Raw genomic sequence first — 17,781 nt, 5'->3', positions numbered from 1 at the left:
GCTGATGGCGCCTGAACGCAGCACATCCTCAGGTCTGAATCTGGACCCCATTACGCCTGGAGCCCAGAGTTGACCGCATATGCATTTGTGTGGACACGGATTCACATGTACACATTCCGACCCGCAGAGCAGTGAGTGTTGCATAGCAGGCCTGAAAGTGGAGAGCTCACGCTGGAAAGGAAGAGCCGATGTTCTGCTTTCTCCACACTGCTGCCCCTCAGAGAAGATACATGGAGCTATTCATTTCCTGCCCACATGTAGTTTGCACCTGTGGGCCAATATTCACCCTAAGTGATTCGGGTGAAGGATGAACAAAGGGCAATTTGCTGTTAAAGGGGTCAAGAAATAGAAAATGAGGAAGCCGTAACAAACTACTTCAAAATGGCCTTCTGATTAGTATAATGTTATATTTAGAGGGAGTGAATGGAGGAGGGTCACAGAGACCTTTTGAGATAGCCGGCTTTTGTCACAATGCTAATGTCCCCCCCCCCCCCCCCCCAGGTTAAGTGGGCACAAATGGCTCTGGCAGAGAGGGGATAGGGAGAGAGAAGGCTGAACACCGAGGAGCTCTTGAGCCCAGCACAAGGTTGTTGGAGGGACAGAAGTGGCTATTAATTAAATGTCCTCTTTTTCTCCCTCTTATCCTCGGCCTCACTTTTCCCCCAATCTGAGCTGCTTTCAATTAGGATAATAAGATGAGGGCTCCTCTGGGCCTTCACAGTCCTTGGAAGTTTGTAAATCTGACAGATTTTGCAATAAAATACAATCCTGAAAGGGTTTTCGGGGCTCACAAGCAGCATCTCCTTCAGTTCCTGCTGTTGCTTACATTTGTATGTACTGTACACGCGTTAGACTCCATTTTGAGTTGCTTTTAGAGGTTTGGCCCGCTGATGCGTGGCGTCCGTGATATGGCCCGTGCTATCATTTCCAGCCAAACGGAGAAACATCAGATTGTTCCCAAGCTGCGCCTTAGCACGTTCTGGGCTATTGGAGTCTTTGAGATACAGAACGTGAAACCTGTTTTATATAAGGCACTTAAATCTCTCTCTCTTTCTCTCCCTCTCTCCCTCGCTAAGCTCAAGGTTTTCTCTTAAGCCTCATATTTCTTCCCTGTCTGGAGAGAAGAAAGCTGCTGTGCTGCGGCAAATCTCTCTGTTTCCCCCCCCTCAGCTCTGGAGATGACTGGAAGGTGAAGCCCATTTCCCAGTATCTCGAGTTTCACAGCTGACAAAGAATCTAGGCTTTCCTGTGCATATCAGGAGCCATTTAACGCAGCTGAGGAATTTCCCCTATTCCCAACCAGCGGGCAGGCGAGCGTCGAAAGGCGGACAGGAGGGGAGGGGAGGCGGGTAGAATCCAGACGAAGGCCGCGGTAATGTGTGCAAGGCCTGGGAATTCACAGAGCTCCTTCTTTGCGCAGAACACAGAGAGTAACAGAAAGCCAGTCATGGTCCACCAGGCTGGATACCGAAGAGCTGAGGTATCCTGGAAACACGGACACGTTGAGCCACATGAGCCCCGCGCTGCTTTCCTGCCCACTTCATGAGTTCTGGTAGAGCTGAGGCGAAGATCTTTCCCACGGGAGAGAGAGAGAGAGAGACAGTTTTCATTCAGTTTACATTAAGACTGATCAAACAGAAGTGTTGCAGCATGCGAGAGAATCTCTAGCCTTTTGCTTGTCGGGTTAGTTTCTTGCTTACGTTTGCTTTTGTCGACACCAGCTGACAGATTGGTGTGAGAATGAGTCAGAGGGGCCACTGTCCGCCCGTGCTGGTCAAGGGGGGGTCTGTCATCGCGTTGTTTGTTTTCCTTGGAAGCCACCGAACTGCCTCTCCTTCCTGTCGGGAAGCAATACAGCGAGGGAGGAAGTGGTAGTCGCTCCACGTTGCAGCGTATCGGCCTGCGAGGAGGCATTCTGGTTCGCTGGGGAGCGTATTTTGTCCGACAGGGTTTTCCATCAGGATCCTGTAAGATTCTACCCACGTGTGCTGTTTGGCAGAGTAATATACAAGGGAGGAACGAGGCAGCCGGCTCTCTTTAAGGTCCGGATTCAATCAAAGAAAGAGTCAACAAGGAACATAAGGATGTAATTTGGGTCTTCAAAGCCAGATTTTGACAGATAAAAAGAGAGATTATGTCATTTTGATCGCTCTCTCCAGCGTCTGCTCCTATTCTTGGTATCCTCCTTGTAGGCAGAAAAATGTTCTCACTGCGCCGCGAAGAGGTAGCTGACCCGCCACATATTCCAGTAACTCCCAAAGTGTGTTTGCTCAGCAGTATGGGGGCCGCTGCGTTTGATGGTCCTGCAGTCATAGAGCATTTACTTAATGTTTATGGGGGCATAAAGTCGAGCTAAAGCACCTGTGAACGGCCGGACTCCCTCTCATAAGTGGGTCCAGGTAAATGGGCGCTAACTCATCTTTTGTTTGACATTTTTCAGACTCGAGTCTCTGCACCAAGTGATAAACCTATTAAACCTTGGATTGGTTTGTTCTACGTTTCATCTATTTACCAATAACCTGTCCTGGGTTTGACCCTCTGTTCTTTGATTTTGGGGGAGACTCCTGCACCAGTTTCTGCCATTCCCCTTTGGCCCGCATGAAGGGGCTGCAGCCAGGAATGTGACATATGCCTTTTGTATGTCAGATGGGCTGTTTGTTTTGGAATCGGAGACCAAAATCTGAATCGGAGCCCAGCGTATCTACATGTGTAGTTGCTTTCGCTCAGGTTGCAGCTGGGGCCTCCTGGCTACTGAGTGTGTGTGTGTGTGTGTGTGTGTGTGTGTGTGTGTGTGTGTGTGTGTGTGTGTGTGTGTGTGTGTGTGTGTGTGTGTGTGTGTGTGTGTGTGTGTGTGTGTGTGTGTGTGTGTGTGTGTGTGTGTGTGTGTGTGTGTGTGTGTGTGTGTGTGATCTGATCCTTCCAGAGCGAGAGGACGAGAAATGGGTGGTGGGACAAATCCTGGATATAGAGTAAAGAGTAGTTGTCAGGTTGCGCGCCATGTGCCTGGAAGTTTTGTGTGAAGCTTGGGAGTTGGAGTTGTGTAATCTTAAGGCTTTTGTGCAGGTTTTAAATGTGTGTGTATATCAGTAAAAGCCACAGAATCACTTGAGTTAATATCATCAAGGGCACATTTTCTGTATCTTACAGGGCTGAAACATTATTCCAGCTTCTGACAGTTTTAGGTCAAAACAGGAAAGCCGTGATTAAAGTGAGCAGGACGCAGCCAGAGAAGCAGATGGGTAAACTCTATGTCTCTCTCCCTCTCTCTCTCTCTCTCTTTCTCTCTCTCAATCACATTCTTTCTCATTTCCTCTCTCTGTCTCTGTCTCTCACCGACACACACACACACACTCACACTCACACAACTGTTACCCTCCACAACTCAGCTGGAGTAGCTCTGGACTTTAAGGGGCTTAGAGACTTTGATTTGTGTCGACTTCCTGCAGGAACTCCCCCCCTCCTCCTCTCTCCCTCCCTCCCTCCCTGGCTCCTTCCCTCTCCCCTGCCTGTGGCTCAAAGACTATCAATTAGTTCCTTATTATGATCCCTCGGAGGGCAATAAAAGTTAGAGTGGGTTCAAAGAGCACAAAGACAGACAGACAGATACACACACACAGGCGCGCTTGCACTCACACTCACACACACACACACCTTTACAGCCTGTTTTTGGCCTGACATGTTGTGTTTTGGAAGTTGTGGTGGCTGCTGCAGATCTGTCGGGGGCTTTTATCGCCTCGCCTCCCTCTGCAAATTGCATTTTCCAAACAATGCCGTCCACCCACACACACACACACACATGACTCAGAGACGTCCCCCCCGCCCCTCGTCCACCTCGCCGGCTATTCAGTCAGCAGCAGGTGTTAGGTGGACAAACCGGGGTGTTTGAACGCTGCTCATTCCAATCCAGATGTCCTCTCACACAGCTGTCTGTTCTGTCAACTGCTACACAAATTCAGTAGAAAAACCAACTGTTTCCCCCGCTGCTCCACCCACCCACTTGACCTCCTTCCTCGTCCTCTTTTTGCGCTGAAACGGGAGGTGAGAGAGATAGACATCGCCCTCCTAGCCCCCTCCTTGGTGTTGCGGGGGTCACGGAGGCGGCGGGAGGACGAAGTCAAACAGACTGCTGCCGTATTGACCGTCCATATGGATCTGCAGCACGCCAAGTAGAACAGATAAAGTGAAAGCCAGCAGGCTAATCTCCACTTTTTTAATCTCCACACACACACACACACACACACACATATGCACATCTCCACATCACAAGTAATTGAGTTCTCTCATAGACGTAGACACTGGACTGCCTGGTTGTAATAATGAGAATTGACTTCTCATACGTGGCAGCACACACTCTTTGGTGTGTAACCAATGAAATTTCCCACCACATGCTTCCGAGAACTCGACATTATAGCCTCCTTTCCTGCAAAAAAACACACAAATTCAGTGATGAAAGCAAATGTCGGGGCGTCCAGGTGCCCGGACATGCGGTGTAGGACTCATACTGTGTAACCATAACAACACAGTTTCCAGAAACCAAGCGAAGGAGACTTTCCCCAGGGCGCCCTGCAAAACAAACCCCAACACACCACCACCACCTGCTGTACCAGGACAAAGAAGACACGTTCATTCATCTAAGTAATCGGTGTCCTCGGCGGCGAGTGGCGAGAAACGTTAATTAAGGATGGATACGGATGCATATAGTGTAGATATTGGCTTTAAACACTGAGAGGAGTCAGGGGTGTTGTTGCTTTTGGAGGCAGAGGACAATGCCGAGTCTTCTCTGTTATTTAGATTCTTCTTAAGTGGTTCATCTGGGGTTTACTTGAGGAAGTGGTTAAGGAACAGAGGCGCAGCAAACCCCGCGAAGAATGTCTGAGTGCGTTCGGCCCCCTGATGCACTCCATTTCAACACTTTTCCTCCTCCCTCTGATCTTAAAGTTGTGATGTCTGGGTGTGTGTCTGGACGAGTACGTGCTTAGGAGATGTGAGAGTCGGATAAGGCCGAGCGTACATCTTTGTTGGCACGTGTGTGTGTGTGTGTATGGCTGGGAGGAATGTTTTTTTGTCTTTTTTTCTCCCTTCGGACCTGACTTGGAGTTGAGCTAATATTTATGGTGGAAGATACGAGTGTGATGTGTCAACATTACAAAGCCAAAGGGTCCAGACTCCATTTTCTCCCCTCTATGCGTCCGCTCGGCCTCCACCGCAGAACGCTCTCGGGAAGAAGAAGGGAGGAGGGGAAGGAGGGAGAGATGCACGCACGCACACACACACACACACACACACACACACACACACACACACACACACACACACACACACACACACACACAAAGCCTTTGCTTTCTAAGGACCACTACACATGACATGGTGGTTTTGACAGGCTTTTAGCAGAGCCACCTCCAGGCTACAGGATTGTCTGCAGCAGTGGATTACCCTCCCCTCCCCTCCCCTCCTCCCTCCTCTCTCACTTTGTCTCTTCTCATCCCTCTGCCATCCCCCATTATCTCTTTTATCTCATACTTTCCCTGCTCTCTCTCTCTCTCTCTCTCTCGCTCTGTCCCTCCATCTCATCGTCCCATCTTTTGTGCGATCGCAGGGCAGCAGCTGCTCTCGTCTTCTCTCCGACAGGTCCACAGGTCAAACGGACGGGATAGATGGACAGATCCACCCTCCCGCTGACCTATTAGTTCATTAGCCAGGAGATGGAGTTGCCAGGTCTTCGACTTCTTCTTCTCCCTCTTGCTCATTATGGCAGCTCGCCCCGCTACTCTCTCACTTATCAGTTTTGGTTCATCTCCCTCTGGCCCCTTTGACTGCCCATGTGCTCGATCAGCCTCTGGGGGATGGGCTGTGCTTGTTAAGGTGCCCAAATGATGTGTGTGTGTGTGTGTGTGTGTGTGTGTGTGTGTGTGTGTGTGTGTGTGTGTGTGTGTGTGTGTGTGTGTGTGTGTGTGTGTGTGTGTGTGTGTGTGTGTGTGTGTGTGTGTGTGTGTGTGTGTGTGTGTGTGTGTTTGTGTGTGTGAGTTCCTACCCACACTGTCCGCATGAGCCCATGTGTTTTTCCAGTTACTCACCCTAATGATAAACACATTTGGATTGTTGCAGCAAGGCCGCGTCAAAGCTCATTACTACAACAGAAAGTGTGATAGTTAGGAGTGTAGAAGTTTACATTCTAAGCAGTTAAATAACGTTTGAATCAGATCACGGATTTGTCTGCTTAGATCTGGCGCTTAGTTAGTAGTGGGTGTTAATGCTGTTAGTGAGGTCAGGTACCTGGAGAAGCCTGACCTCTACGCACGTTAACACCAAGGGGAGGAGGAGGCGAGGATTTACAAGCTCTGTGTGTGTGTATGTGTGTGTAAGAGAGCGAGAGAGTGTGCCTGCGTGTTTGTGTAGATGTTTGTAGAGGTTTGTCTGTTTTTCACATTAGTCTTGAGGAAGTTGTGTTTTTAGTTTTCGGAACTTTGGAAAGTGTGGATCCGGAATCCAGGAGAAGATCCAGGAATTTTTAAATGATTTCTTAACGTACATTTGTCCCACATTAGACTATTAATAGATGCAAATAATTTAATAAATCCTTGTTCTTATGACAAATCTATGTTGAGGTTAATGCCCTCTGCCTTTGCCCTTGACCAAGGCACTAGAATAGAGCCTTTACATTAAGCTTCCTGTACATTTGCCTTGAAAACCTGCCCCGCCGGGGAGCAGCATTAACGCTCCACTCCTCTTTCTATTAAACCGCCCAGAGGCTTCTTTTCTCTGGCAACTCGTCTTCACACAGACCTGCTAGAAGGAGCCCAGTTCAAAGAGGAGCGCTTGTCACAGCAGGCCTCACAGAAGGTTACGGCTCTTCAAATCAGAAAATATCAGAAACAATCCTTTCAATTCCTATCGGTCGTCATAGTGATTGCATTACAAGTGTATGTTTTGGATTATAATGATACAAAAATGTACATATTGGTGCTCAATTGTTGGCCTTTACAAGTTTGGTTAATTGGTGGAGTTTAGGTTATATGAGGTGATGCAGATAACACACACACACACACACACACACAGATCGCTTCTCTGACCAGCCAGTCGCTCTCACACGTGCTTGTCGGTGGATCGATGTCTGGTTGAGCCTCTCAGCCTCTCAGCCTCTGATAAGACCTACAAATGTCACTGAGATGATAAAGAGAGCAAAGTTTATCGCCATTTCCACCGCCACCCTCGTGTCCGTGCGACATGAACGCGTTCGAGAAAGTCGGCTTTATCATGTTTATTGGCGTGAGCGAGCGTGCGAGTGTGTGTGAGTGTTTATGAAGGTCAAAGACTGTTTCTTGTTCTTGCTGCTTGGTTGCTTGTCCGGTGAGTCCAAACCAATTAGGATCAGAATGTATTTTGCATGTAAAATGTCTAAAAGGGAAAACCTGGGGGAATTCATCATCAATACACAATAAGCTGTGTGTGTGTGTGTGTGTGTGTGTGTGTGTGTGTGTGTGTGTGTGTGTGTGTGTGTGTGTGTGTGTGTGTGTGTGTGTGTGTGTGTGTGTGTGTGTGTGTGTGTGTGTGTGTGTGTGTGCATGTGTGCGTGTGTGCGTGTGTGTGTGTACGTTCATTCATCCATTTAAGTAGTTAGTTCACAAGTCTCTTTCAAGTGCTCGCAATATATATTCATGTCTTTTAGATTGATGTCAAACAGGCCTAAAGGGAATTAAATTAAACCTTTGATGTCGATTCTTTACAGGTCTGTGTGTGTGGGTGTGTGTGGGTGTGTGTGTGTGCGCGCATTTGTCTTCATGTTTGTGTGCAGTAGCATGTCCGTGTGGTGCCGCGCTCAATTGCTCACTCACGTGTGTTTGTGTGTGTGTGTGTGTGTGTGTACAATCAATGAATCAATGAACGCTTCCATACATTTGGAAACATGTCTACTCATGCGTGTGTGTGTGTGTGTGTGTGTGTGTGTGTGTGTGTGTGTGTGTGTGTGTGTGTGTGTGGCCTCTATCTCATTAGCGCCCATTGTTGCTGTTTGATCTGCGGTTTTGCGTCTGTTTGGTTCATTGTGCGTAAAGACTTGTGGACCGCAGCGGTGAATTGGCTTTTGCCGCCTGTTGGAGCTGGGGGGTCGAGGTGTGTGTGTGTGTGTGTGTATGCGGGGGTTGTGTGTGGAGGAGAAGAAGGCAAGAAAGGTTGAGATAAGTTGCTTTGAACAAATTCTCTCTTTGATCAAGCAGTGAAAGGCCTTTCTTCCACCAGTCAGAGTCAGTTGCGCGATAGAGAGACAGACGGACGGAGAGAGAGAGAGATTTGCATTGTTTTGTTCTTCTTTGCTCGCTATATGTGCCTTTGTCTTTGTGATGGAGAGGACCAGGCCTTTCTTTTATGACTACACACACACACACACACACACACACACACACACACACACACACACACACACACACACACACACACACACACGTTATGTTGAAGAGCACCACTGATCAAATACACACACACAATAGACCACAAAGTCTAATTTAAAATTCTGACCTGCAGCCCAATCTAAATAGACACTTTGCAAGCACAGAATGCAGTTTTCAGGCTTTTCACGGTCCAAACTTAAACAATCCTGATGGTCGCTTTGCGTGCCACAAAAGTGGATGATGCGTCTCTGCCTGGTGTTTGATTTCTGCGTTCCTGCTCTGATCGACACGGCGTTTCCTCTCAATTTACAGGACGCATCGCTCACAATTAGGGAAATCCTCATTTAGACTCATTGTGACACTCTTTATTGTTATCATCGCCTCATTTTTCGCCCGTTTCCTCTTGAACGGGTCTGCCGGCGTTCTCACAGCGCACCACTTCTCTTCTCTATCATTTACAATCAGAGCTTCCTCCTGCTCTTTCCTCTCACACCATTGAATTGTTTTCTCTAATGCCACTTCACTCACCCTGGGGTTTATCAGCACAACATCCTCAGAGCAGCGCCTGGCATTGTAGAGCACCACACACACACACAGACACACACACGCACACACACACACACACACACACACAGGGATGATATATTGTGAGAGCTTTCTTTTGTACTTTTTGTCTAAAGCAGGGCCATCAGTATAGAAGGGGTAGCACAGCTGATCACAGATTGGTGAATAGGGGTTGCCATGGATGCCTTCCTAGTCATTCCAGTCACACACACAAGCACAAACAACACCACACATCAAACTGTTACAACACCGCACCACACCTGGCCTGTGTCTAACATACAGACTCATCATGTCGTTATGACTTTTGACGTAAAGCAAAATCTGTCTTGCTTATTTTCCCGCTGAGCTCCATACGATTAAGGTGCATCATAAACAAACACACACACACTGTTCGGCTCCAGTCCTTTCAGCCTATCACTCCATTAAGCCGGAACACAAACATTCCCAACTCTTACTCCCGTTGTCCGCACGACGATGCTGCGGGGAAGAGGCTCCAGCGTCCCGATTGGACGGCGGTAATGTTTACGTGTTTACTATGGAGTCGCTTTAAAGACACAAAGGACGGATTGTTGTTTGGACGGCTTTCACTGCACTTCACGTTAAGAGGCTGTGAGGCTTTAAAAGTGTGTTTGCCTGTTAAAGACATTTCAGATATAATCATTTCAAAAGCAGAACAAAACCCACCGTCTGCAGTTGAATACCGAAGCAGCAAATGACTCAAGGTCTTTGAGGCACGATGGTGTTCTGCAGCCGAAACGATACTCATCAGGTTTGTTGTGTGTTTGTTGTGTTGCAGATAGCAGAAGCAGCCAAGACTTCCTCCTCACAGGCGGATGACCTGTACCTGGATGACACAGGCTCAGGGGGTTACTACCCTGAAGATGACGACGACTTCAATTCAGGGTCCGGCTCAGGTAAAGGCACACGCACGCATACGCACGCACACGCGCACACGCGCACACACTCACACACACACACACACACACACACACACACACACACACACAGAGGCTCACTTAATTAGCCTGAGGTGTCATGAGAAGTTTGAAGTTAGTCTGAGCTTCATGCATGTGTCCTCTCTCTCTACCTCCCTGTGTCTTTCTACCTCCCTCCCTCCCTCTCGCTCTCTCTCTCTCTCGCTCTCTCTGTCTCTCTCTCTCTCTCTCTCTCTCTCTCTCTCTCTCTCTCTCTCTCTCTCTCTCTCTCCTCTCTCTCTTTCTTTTTCTCTCTCTCTACCTCTCTCCCTCTCTCTCTCTCCCTCTCTCTCTCTCTCGTTTTGTTTGCGTTGTCATTTTAGATTGCTGTGTTCCCAAATGTGACACGTTTTTTACTTTAGCTCCTGGACTTAAAGCTCTGCCACCATGGCGAGTATTCCTTAGTGAAAAGTAACTCTTCTTCTCTCTGTGAGTGGCGTAGCTGCAGGGGGGCGGGGGTAGGTGGGTCATGTAAGGTAAAGCAGAGACAGAGCTGTGATCCATAGCCCTCTCACTTCTCTATGTGCTATATAATATATATATATATATATGAACACAGTATAACAGTATTTATCCTCTCTGTATTATGTATATGATTTAAACTGTAAATTGTTTATTAAAAGGAATCCCACCGAGTGCAATGTCCAATAAGACAAACTGTGTTATTCTATATGTAAATTATTCATAACCCATATTCATATTCTATCTATAAGTGCATATAAACTCTATAATGTAACTCCAGTATGTTGATGTATTTGTATTCCTTTAAATGGTCATATTTTCTATGTAGGGGATTATTTACCAAAAGGATGTCACTAAAAATATAATATGGCTCAAACAGCGGCTGTAAGCACATTCCACTTTGTTTTACCCCTCGCATTTAAATTTGATCTATGTAAGCAGATAGCTCATTTGCATAATGAAGTGTGATGTCATAAGATTTTACACCTCGCATTAAATAGCGCCACAACTCCTGGACACAGTTTAGAATTTAATGCGAGCTGTTAAAGGAGCCTTGATGTCGTTATGGTTGCGACACTATAGTTTTAAATGCGAAACCTACTGTGGCCTTCTGAGCTCGATTCTATTGGTTTACATTTCTGGTGCTTTTGCTTGTCCACTCTGTCCCAGGAGGAGGTGATGAAGTGATATTGGAGGAGACGGTGACTGTCAGTATGGTCTACATCGAGCCCAAAGCAGCTGAACCCACCCAGGACTCCACCGAAGACTTCACCCCCAGAGTGGAGACAGCCACAGTTAGAGAGAATACCCGGGACAGCACACCCAGGAAACCACCCAGAACAGAGGTGAGGACACAAACCCAAAAAGACATCAAAGTTTCAAACTGTTTGAAGAAGAGAAGTTAACTTTTCCTCTTTGACTCTTGACCTCCTGAATTCCTGATGTATTACATTACACCTCCAGCTCTGGCTCTGTTTTTATGAGCTCATTTTTTGCCCTCACAGACTGAAACTTTGGGATGTTTTGAGAAATACAAAGATTCTTCTTATCTTCGCTGGTCGCAACAACAAATCATTAATCTCAACGGCAGAAAGATTGCAAATTAAGCCGCAAAGACCCTTTTTTTGAGTGCATATATAAGTAAATATACCGACACACAATTTGTTGATAACTTTTTTAGTATTAGGAAGAGTTCAGATTTAGAATGTTTCAGGGCGAGCTCATAGAAAACGAGGTCACTGAACTGCATTTTAGCTGTTTTCTTATAATCATTTATGCTGGAGGTCTTTTTCTTCCTTCTCTATGAGTATTTTGGTGCAAAACTGCAGCATATTATGATTCCCCTGCTTATTTCCACCGCTGCTTTAGTCCACTGGTATCTGTAGCTGGCGTGGCATGTAATCAAATCCCCAGTAATGCCAGGAGTACTGAAGTTCCTCTCAGGATAATGATGCGGCACTCGTGTCAGTTCTCTGCGTTTGTTGCATCATTTCATTTCAAATTACGGAGGATTACATGTCCCTCAGTCGTAATCACATATTTTCGAACAAACCTAGCTCCGGCGTCTATAATGCACTCTGGGTTTTACGCTGGGTTCTACATCTGTTTGAGATTAGCGTCCGAGGTCTCAGCCCTCTTAAGCCAAAGCATAAGATGACATGGCCGCATTCCACGTATTTCCTCTTGTCTCTGTCGCTGCGTCTTGGCCAAGTACAATGGCTCAGTTCCATTTTGTGCTTTTTCAACCTTTTCAACTAGACTGGAATATGCATGGACTCTGTGGGCACAGATCCACATTAGATACTTTGGTTCCTTTCCTAGACTACCAGCCAAGCCTTGGGTCCAGTCCCTACCTTACGAGCTCATTGGACTAATTATCGGACAATCTGGACCAGTTCCTTTTTGTTCTCCGGCCAGCCTCTTACAGATCCCTATAGGTGTCACTGGCAAGGTTCCACCGCTGCTCCTTTGAATCCCTCTTTTCTCCTTAATATTCATAGCCTTGATCGCACCAGGGAGGAATTTTGGCAGGGTTCTCATCATACACCCAGTTACTCTCAGCCCCAAAACCAGTCACGCTGGAAAATGTGAAAGTGGAATGCAGTTCATTTTCTCACCGATTCTCTTCTTTACCACATTTCTCCATTTCCAACACTCTTTCTCCCTCCCTATCATCTCCGACTGTTCCCGTCCACCCCTCTTCCCAGGCACCGGTGCCAGCCACAGAGGACATGCGGAGAAACCAGATGACGAGCACAACCAGCGCCCCCGGCTTGCCCGTGGAGCCCATCGAAGTTCGCTCTGAAAACCTCTTCCAGAGAACAGAGGTGTTGGCAGGTATGTGTCATCATAACAGCCCTCAATTGCACCCGGATCCTTAAGTATAAGAACAAACTTGTCTTAGTCTGCAGTTCATTAGCTTCATGCGTTTTTGTTGATAGTGCATAAGTGATTGTTTGCCCTCTGATGTATCTCAAAACATCTTAGATGTTATATTTTGTCAGCATATTTCCTATAAATAGCTCCGTGTTGGACATTCTAATGATGTCCCAAAGTCTTGAAGGAACTCTGGGGCATAATTAGCAAGTTTTCTTTCCATTTTTCCTCTTTGTTGCTATTACCAGAGGCATATTTTGCATTTGACGCCAACTCAGTTTGCTGTAAACTTTAAGGAACAGTATTCTTTGGGTGTGTTAGTGGGGACATCAAAACTTAAAAACTTAAACTAGTAAATAAATTAGTAACAATTCCAATTCCCGCCTCTCAGATTAGATTGTTTTGATAAACTCAGCGTGTTTCCCTCTGTGGGACTTTGCAGAGTTCACAGCGGGCGTGTTGCTCAGCGTTGATCTATGAAAGAAAGTGACATGGCTGTGTTCTCTGCTGCCGTCTGCCTTTCCATGGGCACCTGAGACGAGAGCGCTGATTGACACCTCGCTTGTGCTTTGTTGCTTCACCCAGTCGTCGTCTGGGACGGGAAATGACATCAAAACGTGACAAATCAGGAGAGTCTCTCCCTGCACCGGAGCTCACCTCAACCCTCGGCTTATTGTCCTTTGATAGCGAGAAGAGGATTACCAGTATAGATCATTTCAACGAGGCCTGGAAAGTAATATAGAGACGATAAATTCATCACCTCCGCCCCTCGCTCCCTCCTGCTCCTCTCCCTTTGTTGAGATTATGACCATTACTCTTCATCTCCCGTATGACTTCGATAAAAAATAATTGCCCATAATCTAATTTGCATTTATTCACTCGGCATTGCACTGCTGCGTCGACGAGCTCAGCGGCTGGCTGGGTCCGTGCCAGGCTCTTTACCCATGAGGCCACTGGAGGCCAGTCAACATGTGGAAACCTTAAGTGGAGTAGAGGGCAGCTTCTTGCACCACAAGCGAGCCTAAACAGATTAGGAGGCAATAAAGAAGCCTGCGCGGGCATAATTGTGAAGGAGAGCGAGCTGAGGCCGTGTAGCGAGTTAGGGGAATTAATAAAGAGAAGCAGGGGCGAATTTGCAGGGGATTGTGGGAAGGGAGGAATATCTTAATACAGCCTGGGTGGATTCCTTTATCCCCTGATGCAGCAGCGCACTGGGTTACACTGTGTCCTTACTAGAAAGTTCAGTTTAACCTTCAGTATGTCTCATTGGCTCCTACGCTTGACAGAGCAGTGTAATGTAACAATAATAGGAACTTCCAAGATGAACAATAGAAAAAGAGTCTATCCCAACATATCCAAGGACATTTCCGACCTGCGTTCCACCAGAAATGTCAGACTTCTTCCTCTGTTTTGTATGAATATGGACTCTAATACCTAATTGGGAATGAAGTTGGGAAATGGACACAAGACACTCACGTCACTCCCCTGTCTCTCTTTTTCAGCCGTCATCGCAGGTGGAGTTATCGGCTTCCTGTTCGCCATCTTCCTCATCCTCCTCCTGGTTTACCGCATGAGGAAGAAGGATGAGGGCAGCTACGACCTGGGAGAGAGGAAACCCTCCGGCGCAGCCTATCAGAAGGCCCCAACTAAGGAGTTTTATGCATAAATCCTCCCCCATGCCGGAGCATCACCAGATTGACAAACCGCGAGTGACTGTGAGAAATCAGTCCACGGAAAAAAACAGCAAACGTGTTCAAGCCCAACAAGAAACAACAACAAGGTCGATTAAAGAAAAATAGCATAAAGGAAAGCTTTTGCATAGAGTATTGTAATTAAGACCTTTTTTCTTTTCTTCTTTTTTAATGAAAAACAAGCATTGCTCATTTTATGGCAAATCTCAGTGTATTTAAACATTTTGTGTATTATTTGAAAAAGGCTGAAAAAAAAGAAACAAAAAAAACAGGAAGTGTAAAGGCGAAGAAACTGATCGCATCTGTCTTCTGTCAAAGGAGCTGTTCTTAGTCGCTGACTACTTTTAACTGTAGCAGTCTGTTATTTGTAAAGAAAAATTTTAAAAGTGGAAATAATTGAATATAATTATTCTGTATCAATCCTACTTTCTTTTCTTTTTTTTCTTCTTCTTTTTTTTTGTCCTAGCATGTCTGATGTTGATCTCTTAAAAGTGTAGTACATTAATTTATCTTTTCTCTGATGTTAAAAAAAAAATGCCTTTGTAGTTTTGAAGCTCTTTGGTCTTCATATTAACGCTGTTAACGGTCAATGTAAATGTTCTCTCTCTTCAGGTTACAATGTTTATTTGTTTGCTCTCACACAAGCTTTTAGTCAAGCGTGAGCATTTCATTATGTCTTGTTTGTTTTGTTTTCCTTTGCCGTGTAGCCTTTGGTGATAAAAATGGCTTTTCTGTTCGACAGCGTATTATTGTCATAGCCAGGAATTGGTCTTTAAAAGATAGAAATGTGTCAGGGGCTCAAGAAAAGTGACAAAAAATGTGCTTCTCTTTTGTTTCTACTCTCTGTTTACTTCCTTGCGTTCAGTTTTACATTGCACATTCATTGTTTTTCGCTTCCCACAGCTGTTGTGCAGCTTTGTGTTCTGGGGTGAAGTTTCTTCATGAATTGTGGTTGTGTTTCTCAGCCACGTCCCTGATGTCCCCTGTAGTTTATTCGTACTAAACCCACACTCTGCTAGCTAACACCCTCGCCCCTTTTCTTTCACCTCTTCCTTCTGTCTCTTTGTTTACTCTCCGTCTCTGCCATCTTGTTTTTAATCAAATTGGAGGGCAGCCAGTCGAGCTGTCAATCCTGCCTCCCTTTTCTTCTCACTCAGCTGTGCTGAACCAACCGGGTAACTTGCCAGCAAGCTTGTTGTTGTTGTTGTCTTCGTCCCCGGTTGACGCTTTAGGCCCAAAGATCTGCTCAGTGAAGGCCTTGCGACTGCTGGGACGTGAACACACTAGGCGAGGACCGCCTCTCTGAGGGGTTACCTCCCGATAAGTCAGGCCGCAGACCAGACACTGCTGCAGCCCTGAAACATTTTGTAATTTGAGTGGTCGGTGCATTTCAAAGGAGCTTTACGTGAACGCGTTCTACCTGTTAGCAGTTTTGCTGATGACACTGTGTTGTCCTGCTATGAATCTCTTGAGGTGAGGTAGTTTACCGGGGTTAATACCTACACGAGGTGTTTGTTTTTTCTTGTGCCATTGCTGGATCCCTACATGGATTTATTTAAATGAAAGGCAACAAACTAGCCACGTGCATTAGGTGGCATTAAGGGCGCGGCCATGACTCTTGCTGTTGTTGTCACCTGCTTAGTTGAATCTAATGTCCACATGAACGTGCTCTGTGTTTAGTCTGGCAGGTGGTGAAGTTGCCTTTTCAGCTGTACCGTAATGTGAAGTAGATGCTGCCACATGGTCTAACTCTTAACACCGCCTACATGTGGACGTTCGTTCTTCCCCTCGCTCTCCCTCTCCGCCCCCTTTTTGCTTCGTTTCTGCCTCTTTCTTTTTTGGTCACAGCACTCCCAGCCCTCTCTACCCCCCCTCCCCCTCCCCCCCACATCTCTGTTGTCCTCCCTGGTATCTTGTCGAAGGACCCGGGGGACTAAACTATACTGAAAAACCCAAAGACTCACAGTGTTTCTGCTGCATCCTCCCCACCCCCCATCCCCCTCACTGCCATAGCCACATCATGTTTGAGCTTTTTCTCTCTCTCTATTAGAGACCTGACCATTGAGTCCAATTGCTTATTAGTACATGAAAAGATATATAAATATATATATAAATGTATATTCACAAATGTTTTAAACCTTCAAAGTGCCTACCATGTGGAAATGTACTTGCTCGAGGTGAGCATGAGGCGGGTGCGTACACAAAGGAGCGGTGTAAACGATTTGACTGGCATTCTGTGAGCATGGATGACTGTAACGGTAACTTTTTTTTAGTCTTACAAAAGCTGACAGTATTGTACCTATAAGTTGAAACAACACTACTGAATAAACATTGTGGCCTAATACCCAGCTGCTCGCAACGTCTTGTTTTATGATCACTTAACCGCCACGAGCACACACACACACACACACACACACACACACTCGCACACACACACACACACACACACTCGCACACACTCGCACACACACACACACACACACACTCTGCACTTTCTGACACACCTAATTTGCCCTTGACCTCTAGCACCTGCTGTGATATAAGAACTGGATTGTAGTCGCTTGATTTCAATGTCAATCCTGCTCTTCCATCACATTATTATATATTTCCCCCCACTTTAGTTAATCTGTTGAGCAATCCTTCCAAATGTTTATATATAGAACCTCATCACATGCAAAGCTGCTGTCTGTGTCGCTGTATTTGCTCCTATACTATCACTTAAAGTCTAAAGGGATTATCATTGTGGAGATTATGTGGTCAACTGAATCATTTTAGAGCCCTAATCCCACCCTGTTACAGTAGGAGATTAGAATAACAGTGGGGATGATCCAGCTTTTGGAATTCTTGGATGTGTGTATCTTGTGTGGGATGAGGAAAAACAGAGAAAATGAAATGAGCTCTGACAACATTTGAAGGCGGGAGATCGTTTTCATTTCAGTACAAGGAGCCTAATGCACGAATATAAAAAAGAGGGAAGTGCTGCTCTGTAAGGAAATGAATCCTTTCTTTCCCTTTTTTTTTTTTTTAGCTTTTTATGCCTCTGCCTCTTTGTCGCTGATAATATGTTCCACAACTGTGAAAATGAAGGCAGGGGCAGGAGGGCACTCACTTTAATGCAAATCGCCACCTCCACAACTCAAAAAGCTTTTCCATCGATTTGACTCCGGGATGAGAATTTCTGATTCTTTTTTTCTGACCTTTGATTCATATTGTTATGGTTTTGCAGGCTGTCTCGTTAGAATGGGGCTCTTCATGCTCTAAAGAGCCTCCACAGACCTACATGTGTGAAGAAACCATCTTGTGATGTTCCCTTTGAAGACGTCAAAG

The 17,781-nt window shown here is 46.1% G+C and overlaps 1 protein-coding gene across 1 annotated transcript in view; it reads left to right on the top strand.

Moving 5' to 3' along the window:
* The window catches only part of sdc2 (syndecan 2), a 33,569-nt gene extending 16,767 nt beyond the window's left edge, over positions 1-16,802 (top strand). Inside the window, exons 2-5 of the mRNA XM_076139200.1 lie at positions 9,748-9,865; positions 11,057-11,232; positions 12,595-12,724; positions 14,266-16,802. Coding sequence (XP_075995315.1) covers positions 9,748-9,865; positions 11,057-11,232; positions 12,595-12,724; positions 14,266-14,429 — 588 coding nt within the window. The 3' untranslated portion in view covers positions 14,430-16,802. The remainder of the gene's footprint in view (positions 1-9,747; positions 9,866-11,056; positions 11,233-12,594; positions 12,725-14,265) is intronic.
* The last annotated feature ends 979 nt before the right edge of the window (positions 16,803-17,781 follow it).

This window comes from Genypterus blacodes, unplaced genomic scaffold, assembly GCF_046128005.1.
Source record: "Genypterus blacodes isolate CSIRO-AG114 ecotype Tasmania unplaced genomic scaffold, CSIRO-AGI_Gbla_v1 ptg000438l_1, whole genome shotgun sequence".
Lineage (NCBI taxonomy): Eukaryota > Metazoa > Chordata > Actinopteri > Ophidiiformes > Ophidiidae > Genypterus > Genypterus blacodes.
The sequence above is the reverse complement of the archived record's forward strand: the minus strand, read 5'-3'. Positions and strand labels throughout refer to the sequence as shown.